Source organism: Lepisosteus platostomus, chromosome 20, assembly GCF_059453375.1.
Source record: "Lepisosteus platostomus isolate fLepPlt1 chromosome 20, fLepPlt1.hap1, whole genome shotgun sequence".
Taxonomy (NCBI): domain Eukaryota; kingdom Metazoa; phylum Chordata; class Actinopteri; order Semionotiformes; family Lepisosteidae; genus Lepisosteus; species Lepisosteus platostomus.
Window position 1 is genome coordinate 6794371 of NC_142630.1, and position 27412 is coordinate 6821782.

The window sequence follows — 27412 nt, forward strand, 5'->3', positions numbered from 1 at the left end:
AAATCAAATTTACATTTCCAAAGAGACAGCAGATAATTTTCACAATAGTTAACAGAACTATGTTAGCAGATTTATGTATGGAAAGCCTTGTTAGTTCTTCTGGTAGAAGTCCTGCGATTTATGTCACACCTGAGGAAAGTTCATCTGGGCCAGCCTGCAGTATTCACAGCTACTCAATTATTGATCTGCATTGTAGTGGAGCTGCTGTTACATCACCCAGGAGATGATTCACCTTCCATGCCAGCAAATCAGATCCACACTAACTTCAATACCTACAGTTCTGTTTTGCTAAATCTAGCAGTGTGTTTTCTAATTTGGTTTCCTCGTAGGATCCTGAGCTTCACAGACTAAGGAAAATGTATACACCACTCTACAGAGCATAGCTGCACAGAGCATATTAAATAGAGCAGCTCTGTTGGAGGTCTTGGACATGCAGGGCAGGATGAGGATAAACAGCTGTTTATTTGCAAACTGTGCCGGCATTTCCACAGCTACAATGTGGACAGATTGATTGACTTGGGTTTTATTCCCTTCCTCAGGAGAAGATGCCCCTCGCCGTAGTGGGCAGCAACGTGGTCATCGAGGTCAATGGGCGGAAGGTCAGAGGTCGCCAGTATCCCTGGGGTGTAGCAGAAGGTACGTGATGGGGTGTCATGTGGTTGCAGTGTGGTCGGTGGTGATGATGATGATGATTATCTCTAGCCACTCTATTCTTATATGGATTTATTTTGAGCTGCAAAAAGAGCTCCTGGTCTCTACCATCACATAGGCATGTGGGACTTTATTTCACTCACAAAATACAACATTTAAAGCTTCAGTGTGTCTAAGACCTGGGAACAACTTGAAGTTCAAATCTGTAATCTTGTGTTCATTAAGGCAGTGAAGGCTTTGATTGTGACACTGAGGGCTCAGCTGGAGTAAAAATCAACAGGAGTGTGGATCACCTGGACTAGAACACACAGACTACAGACTTCACAGACACACCTCCCCACTGCATTTCTTTTCAATGGGCCTTTGTGCCAGAACGCCAAGTCATTGTCTCATTGTCCCAATAAGCAAAGTTCAGCAGAATTCCTTATGTTTCTGCAACAATGTGTCGGAATCTAAAAATCTGCAAAATTCAAAAGGAATATTTAACTGGGGGCCTTTTAATAATACATATTTCATTTTATGGTCTGCCTTACCAATCTGTAAACATACACACCTCCCCTCATTAAACCATTGCTAATTCTGTTGAAATTGATAATGTGTGTTCATATAAGGGAAATGTGCTTGTCTCAAAAAAGCTCTCGTTGGTGCTAGAATTCATTTAAAAATCAGCATATCCTATTTGTTCACAATTTTCCAATAAATCAGTAATGCAGTCTCGTGTGGCAGGATTAATCACAGTCCGTCTTTAATACATCATTTCAGAATGTACAGTTCATCAAAACATCCCCCCTTGTTCAGTTTCTCCTCAGCTGTGCACTTCTGTGGTAAGGCCATAAGGAATGCTGGATTGCTGGCTTAAAGTAGGTTCCATTAGTCGGTTTGTCCAACTGACTTTTCCTGAAATTCATCACTGTTTTGTGGAGAAATATTTAAAATATATGTGGATGCAGCGGAGTGGGTACTTTTATACAGTCTTAAAACATCCACTTGGGAGCAAAGCTAAGATACAACAGACTAGGTATGTAAAAAAAAAGAAAAGGCTTTTTCTTTCTAGAGACCTCGTTTACTGCTTTTCTACTATTATGTGCAAGCTGAGTGAAAATAAGAGTAGTATCTCTGTCTGATTACCATCTGTTTTTGGTTCTACTTGAGTTGCTCTGCTGTGGACTCAACTTTTACTCTGAACTGTCACTAGCATTAATTTAGCAGTTCTAGGCTTGGGATTCATAACTGAAAGTGATTCTGCTGTTTCTTGTTTTTATCCTGTTGGTTCTTGATGGTGAACATTGCTTATCTGCAAGTTACATTAAGAATAGAGGAATTAGAAACTATACGCTTCTTCATATGGTTTAAAGTACCTAGCTGTTGCCATTGTGTTTTTTTCTATGTCCCTGGTCCCAAGCAGTATGACAGAGGGATTTGGAAAAGAGGAGCTATATTGTTTTAGGCATAATAGTCTATTTAGTTTTTACTTCATGTGGTAAAACAGCTCAGTCTTGCTTTTGTTTTGTTTCCTTCTTTGTTCTTGTGTTTTGACACACATTTCTCAGTCTTTCACTTTTTCATTTTCTTGTGTCTTTTCTTTTTCATGACTGACAGAGGGCATTTTTGGTAAATCAACATCTCTTGTGTTTCTCTACCCACCTGTCTCCCCAGTTTTTTCCTTTATTTTGAAATCGCATGTTTCCCCCTTGCTAGTTTATTCCAACGCTGACACACACCTACTCTTCACCACTGTCAGTTTTCCTGCACCCCAGGTCTCCCGAGTCACTGTCCTCTTTTACCTCATGAGCAACATGGCAGGTTCATTCATTCTGGGTTTTCAGAGTTGAGGTGTCTACAGTTTACAAGTGAAGCCCAGAGGAGAATATTTATCATTTAAAAAAAACACAGTTGAAAGTAACACAGTAGCATCACAGCTGCCTCACAACTTCAGGATTCTGCGGTTGACTTTAGCCTCTGTCTGTGGGGTTTGTATGTTCTCCCCCATTCTTCTGAGTGCACTGGTTTCCTCCTTCCTCCTAAATAAATGCTGGCCAAGTTTGATGATATGTTCTAAATTGTCCGTTTCTCTCTGGTCCAGGAGGACTGTTCTCTCAACTCTGAGGTGTGCTCTGCGCCCAGAACAGGTTCCAGCCTGCCTTGATCCCCTCCAGAATAATTTAGAAATCACTGAGGGGAAAAACATTCTCACGCCCTTTGGTGTACTGTATGGATGAACCCTGCACCTGGAGAACCCACGTGGCTTTCGTTCCAGCTCAGTGACTAATGAACCATTTTATTAACCTTCTAGTTTCATCACTCGGAACAATTCGATTGTTCAGTTGTTGCTAGTTCCTCCATAGCTGAACGCTTCACACTTCAAGGTAGCATATTGTTTCAGACACAACTACAGATATCTTAGAATATTATTGAATCAGGGCAGTGTGGTGGCCTAGAGGTTAGCATTGTTGCCTCATAGCACTGGTGCCCTGAGTTCTGTTCCTGGAGTGCTGTCTGCATGGAATCTGCGTGTTCTCCCCATGTCTGTTTGGGTTTCCTCCAGGTGCTCCAATTTCCTCCCACTGTGCAAAGACGTGGCCCTGGTATGAATGTGTGTCTGTGTCTGCCCTGTGATGGCATGCCTACCAGGGTGTGCCCTGCCTTGCACCCATTGCTTGCATAGGCTCCACAACCCTGAACTGGACGAAGTAATTAGAAAACGGATGGATGCTTTATTGATTCAGGTCACGTTTCACTTAATTACCAGTGAGCTTAGCTACAATCACATGTGCCAACACAGTGCTTTGCAGAATTAGGAAAGTGATCTCTGTCCCAGATCACTGCACTGTTACAGCAAAGTATGTTCCAACAAGCAGTCCTGATTGCACACTGGTGTGATTCCTCTATTCACGACTGGGAAATTCCGCGATGTTCAAAACCAGCGTTGCCTTCTGGACGATGAGAGATTTGTGTACCTAGCCATTCAGTTTAATTCAGTGCACTTCCCCTGGCAAAACTGCAGTTGTGTTGTTTGGTTACTTAGATTTTTGGGAAATATTTGTTTCTGTTTTATTATTTAATGAATTGACTCATTTCCTATTCTTAATGTGTGTATGCATTAAAAAAGTAACACATGACATAGTCTGAAGCTGGAACTAGGGTGGTTTAAGAGTGAGGGGGAGTCTCTATACAGAGTAATCATCAGGCCATGGGGCTTGAACCCTACTAGCTGGTGCGATTTAGTTTACAGCTGTATCTCAGAAGAAAAATGACTGCTCCCTGCTACAGAGCTCTGATCTGCAATTAAAGTAGGACTGCGTTTCTTTCATGATATCATGTTACAAAGGTTGTTTACACCCCTGCCTGTGAAAACTCCCATCGGCCCAGTGAACATAGTGTGATTTTGTGAAGCACAAGAACAACAGAAGACGTCTTCCTAACTTTGATATTGAAAAGCAGAAAAAATGAAATGCTGTTTTGAAAGTCTTCAGCTGGGGAAGGGTGTTATTTTGTCTAGCTTTACTGTTTCTCGTTTCTTCTTTCAGTTGAGCAAAAGTAGTTAGTTTGTTCTGCTCTTTGTGTCTATAGCCAGTAGTATTTTTGTCCCTGGTATAATTTCTTACCATCTGTAATTGAGGTAGTCACTGTGCTTCCATGACTATTGTATTGTTTCCATAGAGATCAAGTTCTTCATTTATAAAAAAACAGCATTGCTGCAATTTTTAAATGTGATGCTAGAATCCATCAGATTTTTTCTGAATTGCAACACTTATATAGGAAATTATCAGGCTTTGGAAAGGGTGTGAAATACATAATTACAGCACGATCCATGACCGGCCCTCCGAGAACTCGGATGAGGCCTGAGGCCCAGGCCATTTCACATTGTGAGGCCCCCTCGTTGATTGGGAAGAGGGGTAAAAATGTTTTAATGTAAAGATGGAAACAATGGAAACATTATGGCGGGCATTTTGAAACTCCTAAAGAATGGTAGATTCAGCACTGAAAGGGGGAAGTTTTTTCACAGCTGTGGACTTTAGTCGAGAAATACAGTATGTGGTAAAAGTTCCAAATTCGAGTCAAGTGGAAAAACAGCCAAAGGGTTAAAGTGGAGGACCATGCACCCTTGGCTGAGGTGAGCCCCCCCTGTGAGGTGAGGCCCGGGCCAAATGGCCCTGCTGCCCCCCCCCACTCTCGTAGGGCCTGATCCATGAAACTTCAGGGCTCCCAGTTTTCTCACCAAGTCTTTTATACTTAGGCTTTAAGTAACGTTTAGAGAACCTGCTAAACCATGGCTCTCATAGGCTACGGTTGGCATAAACAGTCAAAATTAACTTGTTACACGTTCATTATTTTCTGGTAACCTGTTTGAGATGCTGGATGGAGGCTCGGGAATTAGATTGAATGATATTTGCAGAAGATCATAAAAGATGCATGCAAAGTCAGATCATTTGTATAACCGGAACAGTCTGTGGTTTAAATAGGTAAAACAGCTTTACGTGACAAAATAAAATAACTTTGTACCATGTAACAGACATTGAAATTTCTGTGCTCTTTTTATTGAAAAGTGGATTGGGTGCATTGTAGGTCACCTGCAGAAAAACTAACTTTGTGTAAAACCGGTGATTCTTCTCTGAGCTTTTAATGTGAAACTGTCTGAATGCAACCTGCGTTTTCCAAGTATACTATTCAGGAATCCCAGTTGCTCTTTTCCTGTTATTTCTCTGTGTCCTTTTGATTAGTGTACGAGTCGATTCCATCATAACTTGTAACCTGTTTCTGTATCTTTTAGTCGAGAATGGAGAACACTGTGACTTCACAATTCTCCGCAACATGCTGATCAGGTGAGATTATTTGATTTCTAGTGCAAAACGACTATGTCCCTTTAACACCTAAAGTCACTGTGCTTACCCTATAAAACAATATTATGCCTTTAATGTTATGTTTCAGATGTTGTTTCATTTACTTTATTCCTTTGACAAAGTACTATGTTCTGTTCTCTTCAATCCACGATCCAGATTGTTTCCACTGAGTAATGTCTGTGAAATAATTTGTGTCATTACTACCATGTCCTGCTTAGTCACAGTACATCTCTGAAATCTCTTGTTTTCACTGGGGCAGTGCATATTTGATACACTGTTGTTGATGCCTATATAAGTCTTTCTTCTTCATAAGTTATACAGAATTACACACCAGATCCCCATTTTTGCAATTAAAAGCCACTTCATGTTTTGACTGTTTGCTTCATATATCAGTGTGATTTTGTGTTTGTGTTATTGTCAGTATCATAACAGCAAGCCTGGTTTTATTTTATTATCTACCCTATATATGCTTAATTTATCATGACAGCAGTCTCTTCCTGTGTGTGATCAACTCACCACAGACAGTGGCTTTGTTCACATTTATCTTTCATATCTTGCTTTTACAACCTTGAATGATGCTGATGTTCTGTACATTTCACATTTACTTGCATCATTAGCAGATACTGCAGTATTTCAGTATTATCAATCACAATTGCTCCATACAACTTCATATGTATATGTAGAGTCATCAGTTTGTTGCCGCTTTACTGATGTCTATATGTGCTGTTGTCTTCCTCTACCTTTCTGCTTCCCTGTCTACGTCTGCATTTCTCTCCAGAACTCACATGCAGGACCTGAAGGATGTGACGAACAATGTGCACTATGAGAACTACCGCAGCAAGAAGCTGGCTGCTGTCACCTGCAATGGAGTGGATGCCACCAAGACCAAGGGCCAGCTCACCAAGTAAGACTGGAGCTATTTACCTTGCACTGGCCACTGCCATGGAAAGCCAGTGAAACACTGGGACTCACCCTAGAGGGCATCCAAAGCTACGCTATGTCACCGCGTGACAAGCCCCTCCTGTAGACGCAGCCCTGGCTTAGTCAAGGGGAGTAACATCGTTTAGGATCTGAAACGAGTTAAGCGGAACTGCAGTCCCAATTTCTCAGAGCGGTTACTAAATCTCAGTAACAAAATAAACGGTATTCCAAAATGTTACAAATTACAAATCAAGCACAAAATCATTAACTTTATTAAAATCCTGTATGGTCTTTATTTTGTCTCAAACTACTGGTCTCGCCACAAGTGAGAGCACGAGTTCGCGCAAATTGTAAGGTGAAGCGGCCCTTCCTGCTCACTAGTCACTGTGATGTACGAGTGAAGTACAAGTTGATCGGCACAACAGTTCCAACTTGACCCGTATGCAGAGTTAACAAGTATGTATTATTGGATGGCAGAGCCGGTTCGAAATTGAGAGCAGTATTTTCTATTGGATCAAAAGAGAGGTATTCACAAGCCTGCTTGTTTACAATGTAAGGTGGCCCCTTCACGTCACTAGAAGTTGCATCATTGCCTTGTTCTGAATCACAGAACATGGAGTTGCGCCTACCTGGGAATTTCATCCATTTCGTGATGTCAATTGGAGGTTTAACACGTTACTGTGTGCATTTTACTTTTCTTACGGTTTGAAATGCCCTCGTCACTGCCGATTCTTTCTAACCCCGACATATAAAAATAGCGTTGCAGTCCCCCTTTAAGAGCACCGGTGAATGGCGAGAGCAGGGTGTGACTGGGCTGCCTTGCTCCCCCCCCCCTTTCCCAGGAGCCCCCTGGCCCAGATGGAGGAGGAGCGGCGGGAGCATGTGGCCAAAATGAAGAAGATGGAGACGGAGATGGAGCAGGTCTTTGAGATGAAGGTCAAAGAAAAGAAGCAGAAACTGAAGGATTCGGAGGCGGAGGTAACTGAAGTCGAAGCAGGTTGATCACACTGAAAGACCGGAACCACGTTTTGGCACATAGACCCCCCCACAATTTAACCCTGGTTTGGGTAGTAAAATACTTGCTATCATCTGTGCAAAATCTCAGGGCCTTTCATGCAGGTGCAGCGTGCCTGTCTCTCTAGCTAGGCAATGGGCAGCAGCTGTATGAATGGCTCCAGGGCTAGGCGAGACTGGGTTTCCTTCTGCATTGCCCCCATTTTGGAGGAAAGCCAGGGGACAACACTCCTGACCCTCCATGTGACCTGCCGCTGTGCCTCTTCCTCAGCTGGAGCGGCGCCACGAGCAGATGAAGAAGAACCTGGAGGCGCAGTACAAGGAGCTGGAGGAGAAGCGCCGGCAGTTCGAGGAGGAGAAGGCTAACTGGGAGGCCCAGCAGCGCATCCTGGAGCAGCAGAAGCTCGACGCCTCCAAGTGAGAGCCGACGGCGTCTATCTTGCACTCTGGCGTGGGCCCGATGAAACGCACAACTGATACAGCCCACCACCAAATCACACATTACAGACCTGGTTGCTGGGGGCCTCTGGGAAAGTACAACCCAGCCGTCAAGTAGCGAATGGGGAGATCCTGTCGACTTCGGGTGCTTTTAATTGAAGACGCGGTCCCCCTTTCAGCCCCTATTGCAGTTTTACAACTTATACTTAACTGCTCTAATAGTAAAACTGAAATGTCATTTTCAATTCCCGATGCCTAATTTTACACATACCCACCAATTAATGTTACTGGTTAATTACAGTTGAGTTAAATACATCTTCTGAATTGCAGAAAACATACTTGTTACTTGACACATTAGCTACTGAATATAGCATAGCTGGAAGTGAAAGTGTAACAGAAGACAATAGCACTGTACTGCAATGACAAAAGTGATTTCAGATTCTAATTCTGCTGTAAATGTAATTCTTTACATTTTAAATTTGACCCTCTCAGCCTGATCAACCCCTGACAAACATCTTTGTAGTCTTAACGAGGGTTTACACTTGGTGATTATTATGAGCAATTATCTCTATCTATATTCTGTTGCTGTTTTCCTAAATGCAACTTGCCACTTTCTTGCTGGCAATCTGATAGCAATCCAGTCCCTTTGAAAAGAGAGACTTTGAAAAGTAGGTTGATTTGTTCTATTGGCCTCCTGAAAACAGATGAGGGCTGTAAATAATGGAGATAATATTGAAGGTAATCAAAGTCTACAACTTCTTTGACCATCAAGAAAGAGGTCATTTTGCCTGATTGATATCTCATTCCCATAGTCCTCTAAGTAAGAAAGCTACTCTTGATTTAAGTTTGTGTTCTTGGTTCCTTGTTTTGATGTTGGTCCTGTCGTTTGGCCAATTGCCTTTGAGGATTTTGAATACAAGAATTAAGTCCCCATGTTACCTTTGTCTGTTGCAGGCTTAAAGAATTCAATTCCCTTAGTCTGTTTGAGGGTTATCTTCCCTTTAGAGCAGGAATAAATGTGTCTGCTCTTCTTTGTCCTACTTCTGTGCTTATAACCATAATACTGCAAGTGGGATCTGTCATGTTGGCACGCAGTGTAAGTTTGTGGTTACGACACTGTCGTGCTAATGTCTGGGATACTGTCTTACAGCTCATGGGCATTTTGTGGCAGTTCCATGAAATGCACGATAAATGGCAGGCATGTGCTCAATGTATCTGTACAGTCCCTGCCTTTTTTTGGACATAAGATCTAACAAATGGGTTACGTAGTCTTCAGCTGAATTCCATTGATCTAAATCCTACACTCTTAATATACCTCAGCATTATTTGAGCCTCCTTCCCCCGAACTGCCTTCCCGTGTTTGACAGTAAAACAGAAATGCCTTTGCTTATGGTAATTCAACTCCCTTTCCCTTTCCCCCCCTCTCTTTCTCGTAGGACCATGGAGAAAAACAAGAAGAAGGGAAAGATCTTTTGAGAGGCACCTCAGGCCCTCCTCAGTCCCAAATAAACCACAAACTCCTTTTGACATCATCGCATCCCCCTGCTGAATACTATATCTGGGCAGAATCTCCATCCACACTCCAGACACACCAACGTTCCAGGACACATACTCGCTCCACTATACCACACGCATGTAGAAATACTTCTGCCCTGACCCGCCTGTACAATATCTATAAGCAGCCTTGCTGATTCATCCTTAGGCATTGCGCCGTACTGATGCAAACTATGCACAGATCTCTTCATCCGCACTGCTACTCTGTGCATCGACCAACACACCTACTGCATACCTGCGTAGCTTCCACACACCACCCGCCAGCGCACTCACACCTACATGCCAAGCCAGCTGAGCAAGACAGCACATCACACGTGTACCCATTCCCAGCATACCTCTGAGAGGACTTCAGGAAGCAGCGCCATGGAGAGCTGGTGAAAGGATTGCCAGGGCAGAGAAAGGAACTGGCCTGGATGCAGGATGACTGGTGCCGGCAGCTTATTCTAAACCTGCTTGTAGGGGTTTGAAAAAATGGGGGGTTTGGGGGAGGGTGCAAGGCTATGCGGAGGATCACAGGAGAGGCAGAGAGGATCGAACTGGATTGAAGCTGCGGATCTAGTTTGGTGATTCCAACACTGAGATCATCAACGTCCCTAGCTGGTGGCAAACTAACGGCATCAGTGAAGCGTCCTCTTCGGCGCCAGTTTAGACACGGATGTGGAGCTGTGACACTGGCACAGCACTATCTTCTTCCCAGCACCTTCTTGCTCAGAAGACGGGACGCTACAGTCACTCATGTCTAACAGTTCCTGTTGTGTGTAGGAAGTCTAATGCTTTTTGAAGGGGAATCATACAGAATCTCACCTGTACTTCTCAATACAACACCACTTCCATCCCAGGAAAGCTGACAAAATTTAGTGTGTAGTGTTGATCACTGTGCCACTGTACTGCAGTGATGTTGTCTGCCATTTAAAGGCTCAAAGCAAGTTTCTTCCACCAGTGTGGAGTATATTTATTATTGGCATAATTCAAAAAAAATGACTCTCACTGTTTTCTCCTTGACATCATGGGTTGAGTGTTAAATTCATTTTCTTTTGTTACAGTGATATGGTGGGATTTTGCTTCTGATCTTTAGACCTTATTAGCTGTGGACTAAAAGGGTGTGAAACGTCCCAATGTTGAATGAATACCTTCTTTTAAGGTTATTTTCTGAGGCCAGATACCTGTGTTAAACCGAAAACCACCATTGATGGGCATTTGAGAGTTGGAGATTGGAAAAACCTTGGTTCAGTGTGCCCTGGCTTCCTCTTAGATATCTACCAAAATTGATTTAGATTAGTAGCTAAGACTAAGTATAGGAATTTGTAACCTTCCAGACTAGTGAAAATGTCTGAACATGTTTACAGGTTCCATACAATATCATTAGTCCACTGTGGATGAATAGGGTAGCTAGTGTGTCTATCAGGATAATGGTCACACACAGCTGGATCTCCAGTCTATGTTGAGGCTCAATGTGTTACTACAGAAAGCCTGAATGCAAACACCAGGGAAAGTTTGAAGAGTTTCGCCTGTAATCCAGAAGTAAGACATTCCTATGCAGTTTAACTCAATTTTACCAGAAATGGATGTTGTGCATTCAGAAACTACTGATAAAAAGCACAAAACTAAAAAATAAATACAAATGCAACATGGTTTTAAGGCTTGACATTTGAGAATAAAGTGATAGATATGAGTATGCTACGTTAGCTTGGAAATGTGGTTTGAAAAATGTCCTTATGCTGAATTAGGCTGGTTGATTGTCATGTTGAACTTCAGAATATCTTCTCTCTTGTGAAGCTCTTCCAGGCCTTTCACTTTTTTTCAGGCGTGTTTTCAAGTATTTAAAAATCTAGTGAGTCTAACTTAAACTCACTTCACTGCAGTCTGTACCTGGCAAATATAAGTCCAGGCCACTGAAGGATTGTTAAGATACGGTGCATTTATTAGCTTAATTTTACTGTTGACAGCACCACACTGCACCAGAGAAGTTTTTGTGACCAAGTAGATCATGATACAGTATTACTTTAAGTAATAAATAAAAAGCAGAAACAATGCTCTGTTTGTGAAATCCATTTCAACTTGCAGGCATTTCAGAGGTGTGTGGGTACCAGCAACAATTTCAAATGGTAACCATAGTGTTCTATTAATTGCTCTAAAGTGTATCCTACAAAGGTTTAGTAAAAATTCCAGCAAAGTTATTTTTCTATTTGATTCATAAAGAGGTCCTCAAATATGGAAGAATTTGAGTAAACAGGAGCTGAATTGAATGGAATACCCCATATAAAAAGTGAGTTTTCTTCCAGTTAAAACCAGATGTGTGCCCAAGCTATGCAATTGGACCAGCCTCCACTGTACTGTTTTAGGTGGAATGTCAGCTGATACTGTGCTCTTTTATCCCTGCATGTTTGTACTGCTTGAAACTAATAGATCTAGTTTGACATCACTTTGCCGGTTTATTCTCTTATGCTAACAACAGCTCTTTCCCCTCTCTATTGCTACCTACTCCTCCTTCCAGGATAATATTGTAGAAAATAAGACACTCTGGACTCAAACAGCTGTGACTATTCAGGCTTTTCGGACATCTGGATTGAGAGTAGCAGGTCTGGTTTATGAAGTGATACATTGCTGTGTAAATTTCTCTTTTGATATCTGTGTGAAATCCGTTGAGGATCCAGTTGTCTTGTCCTTGTGCAGAAGTGGTCTTGTGGTGGAACGTATCGAAGGCTTTGCTAATTGACAATACAGTGATGGGGGGGCAAGTAAATTCAAATAATAATAATAATGTCAATTATTTCATTGATTAAAAAAAGCTAGAAATGGAATCACTCTGAACTGAGTCATCTCAAGGTGTCTTCCACCATCACTGACTCCTGCTTGCATTGGATGATTGGATGAATTGGAAACTGGGTTTTCTTTGGAGATGTCTTTTTCAAATCTTCCTGTTTCAGATTTTCCCTATGCCTGCTCTTTCTTGTGCAGCTGTGATTTGGGGAGATCAGGCCAATGCAAAAGGCTGCTATCTTTTTTTAAATTCAAACATGATTCACTAAAAAAAAACACATAGAAGTGGAAGGTTCCAAGAAGGTGGGAGAAAAGATGTGCAAAGTGAAAGCAAGGGGGGCTATGAGCTGCCTGAGCAGCGATGGAGGAGAATTCAGCAGGCTTTGGAAATATGTGACCTCTGAGTAAAGCAAGAGACAGCAGGACAAGGCAGGAGTTCCCATCTCAGGACCCTGTGAATAGCCACTCCATCCCGTGTGGCTCTTCTGTTTCCAATCTTAAATCTGCATACCGTTTGTAAAATCGTTTAATCATTTGTACATCTGGGCATTCAGATATTTTGTCTGTATCCAAAAGTGAGTACATTGGAATGGTGATGTTATTATTGTCATATGTATGTTAACTTTTTTTAACATTTTGCAGGACGTGCCAAAACCCAGCATTTTATGTCTGTTTTAGTGAGGTTAAAAAGAGTGCTGATTTATTTGAGTTATACTGTATAAAGGTATGAACCTCAAAGGGAAAAGTAAAAACATTCAATAAGGAGAAAGGGGAAGTCCTAGGTCCTGCAGGATCTGCATATGCTCGGTGTGATCGTAAGCCCAAGGAAATATCATTTCTGTGCTACTGTCGTATATAAGGTATTTTGAAAACCAAAAAATAAAATAACACTCTTTTTGGTAGTTATTCCTAACTAGGTATGTGTTGGAGCATTATTTACAATCCATGTGTTTGGTTAGATTTGGGTCCATTTATCATTTTTTACAAGCTGACACCACAATTGTAGTTTCCAGATGAATAAAAATTACTTTTCCATGATAGTAATAGAGTGTATAGCATTGCCTTTCCTAAGGTGACACTGCAAGGCAGATGTTGGCTTCATGACACCCTTGGTGTATTTAGAGTATGAGCAATAACCTGTCGGATCAATGTTATTTACTAAAAACACTACCCAGTGGCAGACACATTCTTGTTCGCTGCTTAAACTCTAGAGGTGGCCAGTAGAGACCCAACACAGCCATCTTCTCCAGGCCAGTCCATTGAAACATGGTGGCTCACCTTCACTATCTCTATTCTTCTTAGTCTGTGATTGTTAGTGTTCAGCAGGGCATTTTCTGCCTGTGGGTCCACTTGTCTGAGGAAACAAGCAATTGGGTTTCAGGCGAAAGACGTTCCATTTCCATGAAATCCATAAAAAAATAAATCTTTGTATATACCCATCAAAAGAGGGCATGGGTGTGAATATGTTTTGTATTGAAATATGTAATATGCAGAACTGCAGCTCAGCAAAAAAAAACATAAAACATTTTGGTGAATGACTGAAGGTTTTAACTGTATCCAGTATTGTATTTTCTCTTGCACCCTGTGTTGAATCTTGGCCGTTTCATGTCACCCGCTGAGTGTCTAGACTGCAACAGCAGTACCCGCAGGAATCATGGGAGTATGCCTATTGACTTGCAGCTTCCTGTCTGGGAATTCTGGGAAGGAAACAATGTGCATACTGAATCATTCTTGCACACTGTTCTTGTTCTAGCAGGAAGGTGGCAGCCTCAAGCTAAATGTTTACTCATCACACCACCATTAAGATGAAAATGTTAATCCAATCCTCTCAATTTCCTTCTTAGTATTGAGACACTGTGTTTGCTTTTTTTTTGTCTTGTAGCTCATTTTGTAATTATTAAAGGATATAATAATGAATAGAAGCCTAGAAGGGGTGCATTCAAGAGTGTCCATGGCAAAACTTCTGTTCCTCTACACAGATAATAGAAAGTGTGTGATCTATTTCTCAAAATATTATTGCTTGATTTTAGATTCCAAACGTACAGTATATTGCTTGAATCCTGTTGACTGTGGCTCAGCATCAACTTAGTACTTTTGATTCTTATTTTGCCTTCTGTGTGTATGGTTGACATTCTGTTCTGTGAACACACCTGTGATCTCTAGCCACTTTATTGTGTAGCTTTCCCAGGCACTCGAGTATGAATACACACTAAGTGGTGTTGACATAAACAGCATACTTTACTGAGCATGAAGTGTACAATTGCATTTTAACTAGCTCTTCATTGAAAACAATAGAGAGAAAAAGCATGTGTTAATTCTGTAACAGATAGTGGAAAGCACATCATAAATTTGTTACATTGTGCAATATCTTCATAGTCTGATGTCAAAATGACATTAGCCAAGCAGAGTATTGGCACAGTTTGGACTTAAAAAAATCTTTTTTCATTGCAGACACCTGCACTCAGTCAAAATGAACTTGGAGACTATAAAAAATGTAAATTTCAAAGCTTAAATTTCTATAGCAAACTTTTCAACCACCACTAGTTGGTCTAAATTAATTTAAACAAAATCTAAATCTAGAAAAGTTCTAAAAACCTAAATCACCAAGATTATCCTGATTGAGTTAGATTTTAAATCTCATCTAAACCGACTTTTGAGTGTATGAGTAAAGGTTAACAATTTTTCATCTTGTTTTGAAACAATTAACTCAATTCCTAAAGGAAGACAGAAATGTCAATATCGGAGCTCTGGAAGTCTTGATTTTCCATAGAATTGTTTCTTCAGAAAACAATTCTTTTTAAATTTCTCATTAGGGTAAGGCAATACTGTGTGCCACAAAAAAAAAGGTTTACCACTCATTCTTCTTCTCAGGAGACTGTTGTGTTTGGTTAGAACTTTCTTGGAAATTGATCTGGACTTCCTTTCATTGGATGAAAATGTCCTTTCAATAAAGCTTTAGCTCTGCAGTCTTGAGCTGAGTTGCAGAACCTGGCCAGTAGCTGTGGTAGCCAATGGGCCTCCCTTGGGGATTGACCTAGATGGTGCACTGCTATTACACTCACTTCTTTCTTGGCAGTTTTTCCTCAGCCAAAGAGCCTTGCTGTAATGTTATCGCTCTTGGACAGATTTCTTTTTTTATGCTAAAGAGTTCCATAGAAAATGCCTTCCACCGGGGGAGTGCTGACCCAATTAAATTGCAGGTTCCTTCTTCACTGGTGTGTTTATTGACTGACTTGGATTTGGTTCTCTGTGTTGTATTTTGTGAACTGTACTACATGGTCCAGCTTAAAGTAAGAACATATTTGTTCACAGGAAGTGGCTCAGAATGTCATCAGGTTTTGTATCAGGACAAAGTCAAGACAGCACATCTGACACTTAAACCAAATTGGCTACCGGTAATCAATATGCAAAGAACCCTCTCTGCTCATTTTGATATAGTGCCAGGAGATCCATAATGTTGGAGAATAAGGTACATGGTGCAGCTTATTAATGCCAAATAAAATATGTAAAATACTGTGTATAACAAAGTAGACTCCCTGCTTAGCAGCACTAGTTATTGTAACTAGTAAAGCAAGAGATCTGTGGGGCTGGCATCTTTCTGTAGGAACTTTGCTATTTTATGAAGTGATCATCTTCAGCAACTCTGCTGCTCCGAATCAAAGTTTGTGTATTTCTGAAGACGGGAAGACTTGCTGTTTGAAGTCGATCAGTCACCCTAGATTTAAACTCGCCACTCCCTGCAAGTCTCCCTTTAATGTTAGACATGAATATGATTTTAGACATTTTTTTATTCTCATTGTATTTCTTAATATGTATACAGTTTTCATCTTTTGTTTTCATTTGACTATCTCCTCAATTCTTTCTTCTTTAATTGTACATTATTAATATTAAACATGAAAAGGTTATGTTAAACACTGTGCTGTGCATGGTTATTCTTTGTAGGCTTTTCGTACCCCGGTAGAACAACAAAGCATTATGAATGACTGAAGAGATGGACAATCTTGCTCCAAGGTTCAGCTGACTCTCGATTAAAAACTGCACTGTTGAAGAGGGTATTCCAGAGGGTTGAAGTAAGAAAATAGCCAAGAGATCATCCAGTGGCTTGAATGACCTCTTGTTTGAAAATTTTCACTTCACCAATACCCCTAGAACATTCATTTCCCTTTTCAACCAATTCTCGGTGATTATGGAGGCCATCCTAGAAATAACCCAGGGGATTAATTCTATTTGCACTAGTACATTGTACTGAAATAAGAAACATTTTAGAGAAATTGATTCTTCATTGGTGGTTGACAGGTAGAAATACAAAGGCCAGTGGATCTCCAACCTGGTCCTGTAGCACCCATGCATCTTCTGATTTTTATTACAACAGCTTTCTTTCATTTTTGAGGGTCATCAAGCTTGTTGATTAGACACCATGAGTGTTATCTTTCTGTTTAAAAGGTAGAGGGGTCTAGGAGAAAGTGTAAACTCTGTCCTGTTTTCCAAGTGTTCGATTCTTCTCAGAAAGCCACTTGACTGGTAAATCAAGCTGGAGACTTCTTGATTGCCATAAAGAGAGGAGGACATATGCAGCTAGCAGCTTGCCTCACTCAGTTTCTTAAAGACAGCAACAGGCCTTGATTTTTAGGAATGAGCAAAACTTTTTTTTGTGATTGGTTATTAACATTGTGTTGTCCTATACGGTACATAACCAAACTGAGGTCAACCGAGTTTAACTGAGGTCGTCCTTGACAATCAGCCAATGTCCCTGCTCCTATTTATGAAGCTAAATCGGACACAAGATACAAAAACCATACTACCATTCTTGGGACCCAAGCAGCCTGGCATACAGAGACAAATCTTGTAGAATTTGTAGGTAACCTCATAACAAGCATGAATGCCTTCACACCTTTCTGAATTACCTTTGTCTAAGTCTCTGGAAAATAAGCGGTTGAGATTATAAAGAAATTAAAGACAAAAACTTTCTAATTCTTTTTCCCCCATCTATCCAGCTTCACTAATTGCTTACATGTATAGATGTGTGTAGAACAATGCTAAAATAATCATCAAGCAAGGTGTTTTAGAAACCAAGGACTGCATGCACATTTTAATTCAGATTTGAATTTGTCCTTCACAGCCTTCTCGCAAGTGCTGAGAGCTGGGTGGACTGAGTATCAGTGGCAAGATCCTCTTTCAAATGCTTTAACATTTGAAATGAAGCTGGCTGTCAGTCATGTATTCATAATCTCAACTTCATAGGAACAAAAAAGCAAAAAGAAAATTATTTATTAAAATTATTTGATGCATACATCAAATAATATTTTAACATTATTTTAATCAGCTGCAGTATGATATCATATTAAAAAAACTGAATGGCTGTGAAATGCATTATATATTATATTATAGTGCTTAATAATATTAAGAACTGATCCAAAGATTTTTAATTTCATACTTAAGAATAAGACATTAGAAATTAATTATCCAAAGGTCCTCCATCCATAGGTGAGCCTTGGCAAGCTAAAGTCTAACCCAGCTGGTTCAGAGACTACTACTTTTTTTAACACACCTGAGGAACTATCTACAGCTGAAAAGTTGCATTTCTACTTTCAATTTTTCAGCACAGAATTAACCTTTACTTTATCCATGATAGAGGAATGCAGTGTGTTTAAAATGCTGGTTAAGAGTTATTAAAAAATTAAGGAGACTTTCAACCTTTATTATAGCACAATTTTATTATACAATGCATTTTTGTCAAAATGAATCTCTAGTCCAGTGTGGACCCATTGGTGTTACATGTTTATTTCTGCTAAAGTTCTCAAAAGAAAACACTAATAATCAAACAGTACATCATATTCTGAGTACACATGAAAAAGGATAGGAGTAAACAAAAGAGTTATCATTCAGCGCTCAACTAAGGCAGAATCTCCCGATTTAATCAGCTTCTCTAAATGACTGTGTTGAAGCGTTTCAACTGTTTTAAGCTCTAAAGCCACTGTCCTCATATTGACGCTCCTTTTTTGAACCTTTTGATCTCTGCTTTTTAAGAAATTCAATGGTACTCTTCACCCATACATTGTCGGCTCTCATGCAGATCAATTTATTTCTTGTTGTTTTGAATCTGAAAAACACAAAACACAAAAAAACTCAGTTTTCCGGTTCGCTTGTGATACGGTCATAACCAAGTGCCTGTGAGTTTGAGGTGCATACTGTATCTTTGAGTCAGTGAGACCTACATCTGTACCCCTTTAATTGCTTCAGCCTTTTCTGAATGGTAACCTGTCATGCACATTTCGAGTCTTCATCTCTGTCGCTCTGAGCTCTACAGCACCAAGCCAAGATGTTTCACAATTGTTATTTCAAAAACCGAAAGGCATAAAAGATAACTGCAGGTGTCCAATCAAATCTGCAAATAAAATATCAAAAGGCACGAAGGTTATTGCACGGCAGGAGAGTAGAGATACTGTACAGGGTGCAGGACTTTTGCATGAGGATCTCTGTGGTCAGTGATGTTGAACACCTTTAAATTAAAGTTCCCACTTTCTCCTCAGGTATTCCATTAGCTTAAGGGTGTAGAGTGAAATAGTGTAACAGTCTTGGTTGAGAGGCGTGTCTGTAATCGCAAGGTTTGCCGTTACAATATATGGGCACTAATTAGCACGATTGGCCTTTTAATCTACACAGACTATACATTTGCCTTGGAGTTTCTAATTCACCTAACAGCTGCCTTTGTTGCAAAGCTATAGACACAGTACCTTCCATGTTTTTAATTGTTTGACATTAATCGAATCAGCTTTGGCAACATCGCATTTCCATGCAATTAAAGTATGGAAATTAAAGTCCTTTGAACCTGAATATACGTTTCAAATTTTTATTGTACCGTGGTCTTGAGGAATGGGATCAGTATCACCTGTGTCTCCTCACTTTATTTCTTAGGAATGTGGACAGGAGTATCTATGAACAGTGTGATAAATCATTAAGATTAGATGATGATGAGACAGGTGTTGGGTTAGGAAAGTGCCTAGCACTCATATACATCCCACGATGTATATATATATAGTTAAACCTATTTGGGAAGCTAGCATTTTTAAGTTACTTCCCTAACATGGTCCTGTAAAATTAAAGCAAAGCAAGACCCAGTTGTGTTGCTGGTCGAGGCTGAACTCCAGGTGTTTTACTTACATCACAGCAGAGGTGCTGCATTTTGTGTTTGTCGTCTTGAAATCCGCTATTTTTTTCACGGGAATTTTTCCATTAAAAAAGTCAAAGCAGCACTGCTCAGGGATGCCGACTGAATAAGCTGTAAAAACAAACGTGCAGTAAGGAAGTTAGACTCATGGGCACTCTAGTACTGTTCGCCTTTGTAAAGCTGATCTGCGATTTCACAAACAACTGCTACAAAATCTCTATTGTCGTCATGTCATAATTGCAAAAATGCTGCAAACAGGCAAAGTGTCAGTGATTTAAACAATTGATTGTGGGATATATCTCGTCACAATCAGCTATATATAAATTTCAACATACTGGCAAAAAGATGAGAACAGTTCTCTTAAACGCCTATATGTTATAAAATCCATCTCAAATTGCAATTGCCCCGTTTTTTCTTACCGTTTTCTACAATTACTTGTCGTTATTTCACCTGCACATACCACTAAAATATGGTGCCACGGTTCAGCCGTATTACAGAATTAAATCAATCAAATTGTAACACATCGACAAATTGTCACTTCGGTCAAACGCAGACTAACACTTAAATGCTATCTGGCTTGCTGAAACTAATTACAAGATATTTTTCACGCTTTTTTCCCATAGCTCAACCTCGCCTGTCTGACAGATGAATCGATCATAAATAACACTACTCAACCTACTGAAAGGAATGCCTTCACCAGAATAATATAAAGATTAAATAACATAGCTCTCGGAGTAACTGAGAACGGTAGGTTATATATATATACACACACAGTATTTCATAACTGAAGGGGTGTGTTGAGTGCGGCGGTTCTCTGCTGTGACTTACGTGCCGAGGCGACAAGGTGCGCCGCGCAGAGCAGAGCAAGGAGGCAGGCTGTCGTCTCTTTTTTCATACCGCCTGTCTGGCAAAGTCTGTAAGAGCTTCGGTGAATTTCTGAGCCATTGCAGTGGTGCTTTTATGCCGGATTGGCAGCAAAGGGGAATTTCCTTTTCTGCCAATTAATTAACTTTCCACGCGAAGGAGATTGCGAGTTTATCCTAGCTCCTCCCGGGGGCTTCCTCCCCCACCCTAGGCTGATGCTTATCGCCTCACATGCTGCAGAGATGCTAGTTTTACAGATCGGCAGTTTCCGAGTGTAATCATATGCGTTTCCTCGTCCACGCAATGTCACTGCGCTCAGTCAAACGTTGGCGAGTTCACACTTGAGCTGTTTTAAATAATACTAAACTTAATTTTATATAGCGCCTTTAAAGGTAGCTTCTCAAAGGTGTTTACAGAACAACAACAACAATGAAAAAATATAACATACACAATGAGAGGACACAGCAAATGGGGAGACTGAGGAGCCGAGGGGTAAAGAACTATTTAAGTAAAGCTTTTCTAAAGAAAGAGTCTAGATTTGAAAGAGTTTAGAGAAGGTGACTCTGATATTAGGGGAGCTTAGGGGTATAACAGGAGAAAGCCCTGTCACCCACAGAGTGTAGATGGGTTTGGGGGACAGATAATTAGAAGAGCGAAGACTGCGAGGTGGAGAGTAGGACGATAGTGGCTCAGACAGGTCCTGAGGTGCCAAGCCATGCAGATCCTCGTAGGTGAGGTCTGGAAGGGATCACAGACTTCTTCTTGTCACTGCAGACTTGCAGAGCTGGAGAAAGACTATTACGTATTCAGGGGGTGTTTAATAGTATTCTCACCTCTTAACCTACTGAGAGGGGTTTAGACAGGGGGAACAGCAATTAATAAGCAGTCTGATGAGAGATTAAACGTGGGTTTGTTTGCTCATTTTCTTGGAAACAAGACACTTGGAACTGAACATTTTTTAAACCCAGAACAGAAACTTGTTGAAATAGTCCAGTCTAGCAGTTTGATTACAGGGTTCAGTGAGATTCAGTAATTAGGAGCTCAGCAGAACCAGGAGACCACTCCAGCACCATCTCTGAGAACCACTGGCTCAAAGCTATCTTTTCAGGTCAACAAGATAAGCAAGGTACTGATGTTAGAAGCAGTTATTAAATCCACACGACTGTGTTACTGTGAGACCTGCATGGCAAGATCAAGTTACATTAATAGACTTTTCAAATCCTCCAATGATTCCTCTACATCACCCTGTTCTGAGAGATTACTGTAAGGATGGGGAACCTCTAACACATAGTGTTGCTGAAACAAGGTTACTCATTAATTTGTTAAGTCAGAGATATTGAGATAAATGTAATAAATATTAAGTAATGAGTAATAGGTTTATTCCATGCTGAAAAAAGAAGAAAACACAACGTTTTGGCCGTGGAGCCTTCTTCAGGTATTAAGTATTAAGTAGCTGTTTGTCAATCACACTACTAATTAAAATAGCAAGCTCCAGTACTTACAACTGCAGTTTTTCCAGAGGTCGTAGTACTGCTGTTGAAAACATAGCGTAGGAGAATGTGCATACCATTGGACTTTTATCAAATTTTGTATGAAATTCCGCAACAGTTTTATAAATAACCTTAAAGTCTCTGTCCCTAATTACAGCTGTTTCCTGCTGCTCCCTCCCTGCCCAGGTATCCTTGAGAAACAGAGCTTTACTCCCGGCAGAAATGTGGTGCTTTAAACATCTAAAATAATCCCCAATCCAGATGCCGATTAATTTGGCACAATTTATCATCTCTAAACTGTGACACAAACCCTCTCATAGTGGAATGAGCAGCTTTGCTGTGGTAATATTTATTACCGAATATATGTCTATCAGCCTTTATTTTTTAGAAGAGAGCGATTTATTGACTCTGAATTTTATCATCCTTTAAATCAGTGAAGTGAAGTGCATATACACAAAGTACTGGAAGATACATTTAGATTTTAAGGTAGCGTTTCAGTTTAGCATCTAGCATTCTGGCCTGTGCTAGAATACGAGACAATTGCTCATAAATGGACATTGATGCCATTAGAAGATAACTGTGCCTGCATCATACATGCAGTGAGGGCTGTGGTGTGACTGCAGCCCACAGTGGAACTTCATCTACTCCATCTACTCTGCATCATCAACACACCACTTTGCTGGTGCCCTCAGTCTCCACTTCCTTGACTCATTCTCTAAATTCAGAGCTGTGGTCTTGAGCCCTGTTCCATTGCAGGCATGCTCTTCACTTCTCTAAAATGAAGACTTTTAGCGCTTATTAAATGGTAACTTCCCATTGCACAAGTATTTTCTTACATTCCTTTAATTGTGTTGATGTTGGTGATTTAATTGGGCTCAGAGAGTCAGTCAAAAATCATGATACAAATTTAAAATAAATCTATGACCTAGTCGATTTTCTATATCCCCATACATATCTATGGTGTCATTTTTCTACCAAAAGCTTCACATCTTTGGATCTTCTATAATTTAATGCTGAGACAGATATAAATAATGATGTTGTTACCAAACCTGCCTGCTTCTCTTCAGTCACATTTCTCATTATTTACTGAAAACAAATTAAACCCTTTTTGGGATAAGAAAAAGATGTTAAAAAAACTTACAGAAAACCTTAACTGAACCGTCTGAACTGAATATTTTGTCCACCCTTATGCAGCAAACAAAATCATTCAAAAAATTTTGTAAAAGTGTTTGTATACAGTTATCAATACGATATTAAATGCTGTTACTTACTGCACTTAATTCAATCATTTTCCCAAATACTGAATTCTGGTAATTACAATTTCATTAATGATTTGTTTCATCATTACCTTTCCAGACATTACACTATATATCCAAACATTGTTGTCATTTTCCACTGCTATCATGATTGTCTTTTCACATACTGGAGTGCTGGAGGCTTGAACTTTTTCATTATAACCCTGGTTAAGAGTTTTGAAACTCACACCTCAGAGTCCCCTCATCTGGGTAGAACATTGGTGCATTGCAGTTCCCTTACAACTAGTCCTGGTACCTATTAGTACGGCTGGGCGGACTGGAGCTGCCAAGGTAAAGGACTGTACTGAGCTGCGTCCTCGTTGAGCACTTCTAGATTATTGTGACAAGGGTACCTGTCACGAACCACACTCCCGCGTGCACCTCCCGGCGTACACACCTGCGCCGCTGTTAGCAATTTGCACTGCACTCCCTGTTTTCTCATTTAAACCCGTTCTCTCCCATCACTCCTCGCTCACTGTTGAGATAGTCCTAGCCTTTCTCTTGTGCGCTTTCTTTCGTTACTGTTTACTGGATAACCGACCCTGCATTGCCTTCCACCACAACTCCGTCTCTGCCTCCCGTCTTTCAGATTTGGATACCTTGCTGCCTCGATCTCTGGACTCCTGACCCTACTCTGCCTCCGACCTCGACTTGGCCTCTGCCTCGCATCTTTCGGATTTGGATACCTCGCTGTTTTGACCTCTGGATTCCCGACCTAGCCTGGCTACACCGACCTCGAACTTTGTCTTTCGTCCCTTGGAAGTCTGACTCGATTCCTGTTAGCACCGCATAGGGTCCGATCACCTATACCACTAGTCCACACTGATTACTGTGACAGTACCTCTCCCAATGTCTTCAAAACCACTCTTTTTCCAAGTCCATCTGCTTTGTTTCCAGACAGTGTTCAGGTTTCTACCTGACAAACATTCAAACTATTCATTCATCATCAAAAAGATTCTCGTTCCTGTTAAGAGACACAGCAATCTGGACCATCTCCTGAGTGCACAGGGCGCAAGGCTGAACTACATCCTGGACAGGATGCCAGTGCACTGCAGGGCACGCAAACACAATTGAGACATACCAATTATCTAAGCAAGCATGTCTTTCACATGTGGGAAAAATCCGCTTCTTTTTAAAATGCTCCAAAATTATGGGAGAAACCTGCAAACTCCACGCAGAAGAAGCCCTCATCTGGAATTGATTGCAGGACCCAAGAAGCAGCAGGAGTAGCCACCATTCCACCCTTTTTAAACCGATTTAGCGAAGAAAGACCCTCACCTGTATGAATTTGAAATTGAGATTGTGATACACTGGCTGATTTAGTTAGCATTGTTAGAAATATAGGAGGTCAGAAAATAGAAAAAAATACAGGATAATCAATAATTAAAATAATAATCATAACCCCCAAAATTGTAAAGAAGAGGCACTCTAGAGCACTTGAGATATTTGTTCTCTGGCACAGCTGTGGGGAGAAAGTAATAAATCAGAGGCGAACTAGGATAAATATATATTTATAAACAATGAGCCATGACACACACTAAACTTCAAACAAATTTACAAACAAGGAGTCCCAGAGGTCTACATCCTGACCAACCAAACCTCGACTGCTACCCAGTATTCAAAAATCCTATTTAATGCCTGACAGGGAAACAAGATAAACCTGCACCCTAAACAAAACAGAATACAACCAAAAGATAATCTAACTATAAATCCAAATGTGCCAAGGGTATGGGACTCTACTGCATTTTCCTACTCTAAAAAATACACCTACTGACCAGGAGAGAACGTTTTTAGCTTGGGGATTCTTTTTAAAGGGAATCAGAGGTTCCCAATTTAACAGATGTCAACCTCTCTTAAACAAGGTTTAAATAATGAATTAGAATCTGATCATTAAGAATGATCTGAACAAGGTTCTCTTGCCTGTTACGCTTCTTCTTCTCTTTCCTTGTGTGTCTCTCTCTTTGTCTTTCCTCATGTCCATCTCTGCCTCCTGCTTCAGCCTACCTGTTTATCCTGGGTTCCTCACGGATAAGACGCTGAAAACTTCAGATGCTCATGATCATTGTTTCTAGATCCCGAAACACTCAATGTGAGGGTGTCACACCATTACAGATGTCAATAAGATAGGACTATAAATAATTTTAATGTACAAATTTAGAAACTGTAAAGAGGGAAATTTTGTGGAGTACACTTTCTGAAAAATTGTAAAAAGAAATGAACAATGATACCACGTGTGTATTTCTACACAGTATCTGCCATACAGTGTGTATGTGCATATGTCCTACACTAGTCATTCAAAGGAAAACCCCGTTATTTATCAATTTCATTCATGCTGGGAATTTTAAAGTCATCATAAAAAGAGGTTGATATGAAAGACTGCTAAATGGAAAGCCTTTTTAAAAATAGAGTCTCAACATTCTGCAAAAGACTTGAGCTCTTCCGCCTTGATTAAGGGCTATGTTCTGGGTGACAAGTGAGGTTCATGCAAGAGATCTTATCTGCACAATTCTGACATCTTCTGTGTTGTTTATATGCAACACTTTGGCTCAGATAGAGAAACACGAGTATAAAGGCGTTTTTCTATTGCAGTATAATAACTGCAAGAGATGGGGCTGCGCACAATGGCTTGATAGGCTGATTCAATTTTTTTGATCAACAAAATGATCCAGCAGTAAATATCCTCGAATTAATTTGGGACATTCACATTAGGATATTGACTTAAGTTTTTTGAAAACAGAGAAATGGATGGAGCACACAATGTTATTACATTCATGTAACTAATATAACTTTTTGATTTACTAACCCCTTTTTACAGTTTTCATATTTCCAATTTTGGAATAAAAGATTAGAAAACAGTACGAATGAAAAAGGGATCAATGCACTGAACATGTTACCGTAGGCAGACACCAACCCTTTGAATGCTAGACAGTACAGTGAGAGACCCAGTCCCCCGTGGTAGCTCACCACTGTCAGGGGATTGGTGCTGTGTGACTGTGAGCCATGCCTTGAGTCCATGTGCATAAGGACTGTCTTGAAGACAGTTTGGATCCAGGATAATGATGGGATCTGGTTGGAGCATGTGTAGCCATGGATGTGTGGAATTTAGGGGTTACAGTCATTGGAGCTGTAGCTTATTACAGAGTTGCCTAAATACAAGAGCTAATCAAAGTTGTATTGAAGAGCTTATTTGGGTGATTATCCTTCGCCAATAAAGAGCACTACAGTAAAAATGCCATGTTATGCATATAATATGAATATTATGATTCATATTGTAATCCAACTCCATTATATGTGGTTTGGGATCTTGTATGATAGCAAAGTATGATGTATGCACCTTTCCTTATAAATTAAACAGTATTTGCTAGTGTGACCTCAGGCTCATTCTTGTCCTAAAGATCTCAAGTGCTCTCTTTCCTTTCTTTACTATGCGTCAAGTTGCACTGTACATAGATGACTTGGCCACACTATTTTATTGCATAACCATCTTCCTGAGACTATCACCGGTCTCATAACTATTTTTCAGTGTATTCTGTGGTGTCGTGAACTGAACAAATATCCCACTCAAGTGTTATTTCTCGTATCTCGTCTCTTCAAAGTCTAGCAGAACCAGGGGTGTGAAGAAAAGGGTCTGTCAGAGTTTTGGAGAGTCATTTTACAATTTCAGTATTACTGTACAATTGTTTTTTTCTGTATTCTTAGAATATTCTATTCCTAGAAGATGAGAAACATGAGTCAATGAGAACACCATTATAACTGTGGGCAAGAACCAATAACTGCACTAGGCGATGATGTATTCTGGAATTTGTCGGATTAATCTGGGGTGCATCTGTCCGTCTGTAAATACAGCTTCTATCCATTCTGGTTAATTCCACGTTATTAAAGTTTATTCAATGATATTCTTTCAGAAACTGGAGTGTTTACGTTACTAGCAGCAGTATGAGTAATATAATCTTCTTCATCTATGATCTTCGTTATGTTCTTGCGGTTTTAGCAGTAATTTTAAATTTGGCGCTGCGTTTTTCCTATCTTGATGTCTATCTGTTCTAGAAAGTCCCGCACTATACTGCATGTGTCCCCATCACAAAAGACAGGCCAGTCATCAAGTCACACTTCCTACGAGCGCCGGACCTTTGCGCTCTTTGCAGCTCAGATTTGAAAGGGCAGGTCATTCTCAAACCCTTTCAGCTGATGATAGTCCTGACGGGGGGGTTCCCAGTGTTATCTCTGTTATGGTCTAAAAACGAGATTTCAGAGCTGCTTTTTTATGCCCAGGGACTGTAAGCGATTTGTTAGAAACTTGGTCTCATCAGGGAATACCGTAAGCATTCAACAAGTGCCAGGGATTTCAAAGTCCATTACTGACAGTATCCCGTGAACAGTCCATAACGTGACAATTGCCGAGTTAAAAACTCAAAA

General features: G+C 40.4%; 1 protein-coding gene across 1 annotated transcript in view; it reads left to right on the forward strand.

The window, feature by feature from the left end:
- The window catches only part of LOC148644396 (septin-7-like), a 69015-nt gene extending 52924 nt beyond the window's left edge, over positions 1-16091 (forward strand). Inside the window, exons 8-13 of the mRNA XM_088613915.1 lie at positions 540-636; positions 5423-5474; positions 6271-6396; positions 7256-7391; positions 7699-7844; positions 9302-16091. Of these exons, the coding sequence (XP_088470041.1) occupies positions 540-636; positions 5423-5474; positions 6271-6396; positions 7256-7391; positions 7699-7844; positions 9302-9341 (597 nt within the window). The 3' untranslated portion in view covers positions 9342-16091. The remainder of the gene's footprint in view (positions 1-539; positions 637-5422; positions 5475-6270; positions 6397-7255; positions 7392-7698; positions 7845-9301) is intronic.
- The last annotated feature ends 11321 nt before the right edge of the window (positions 16092-27412 follow it).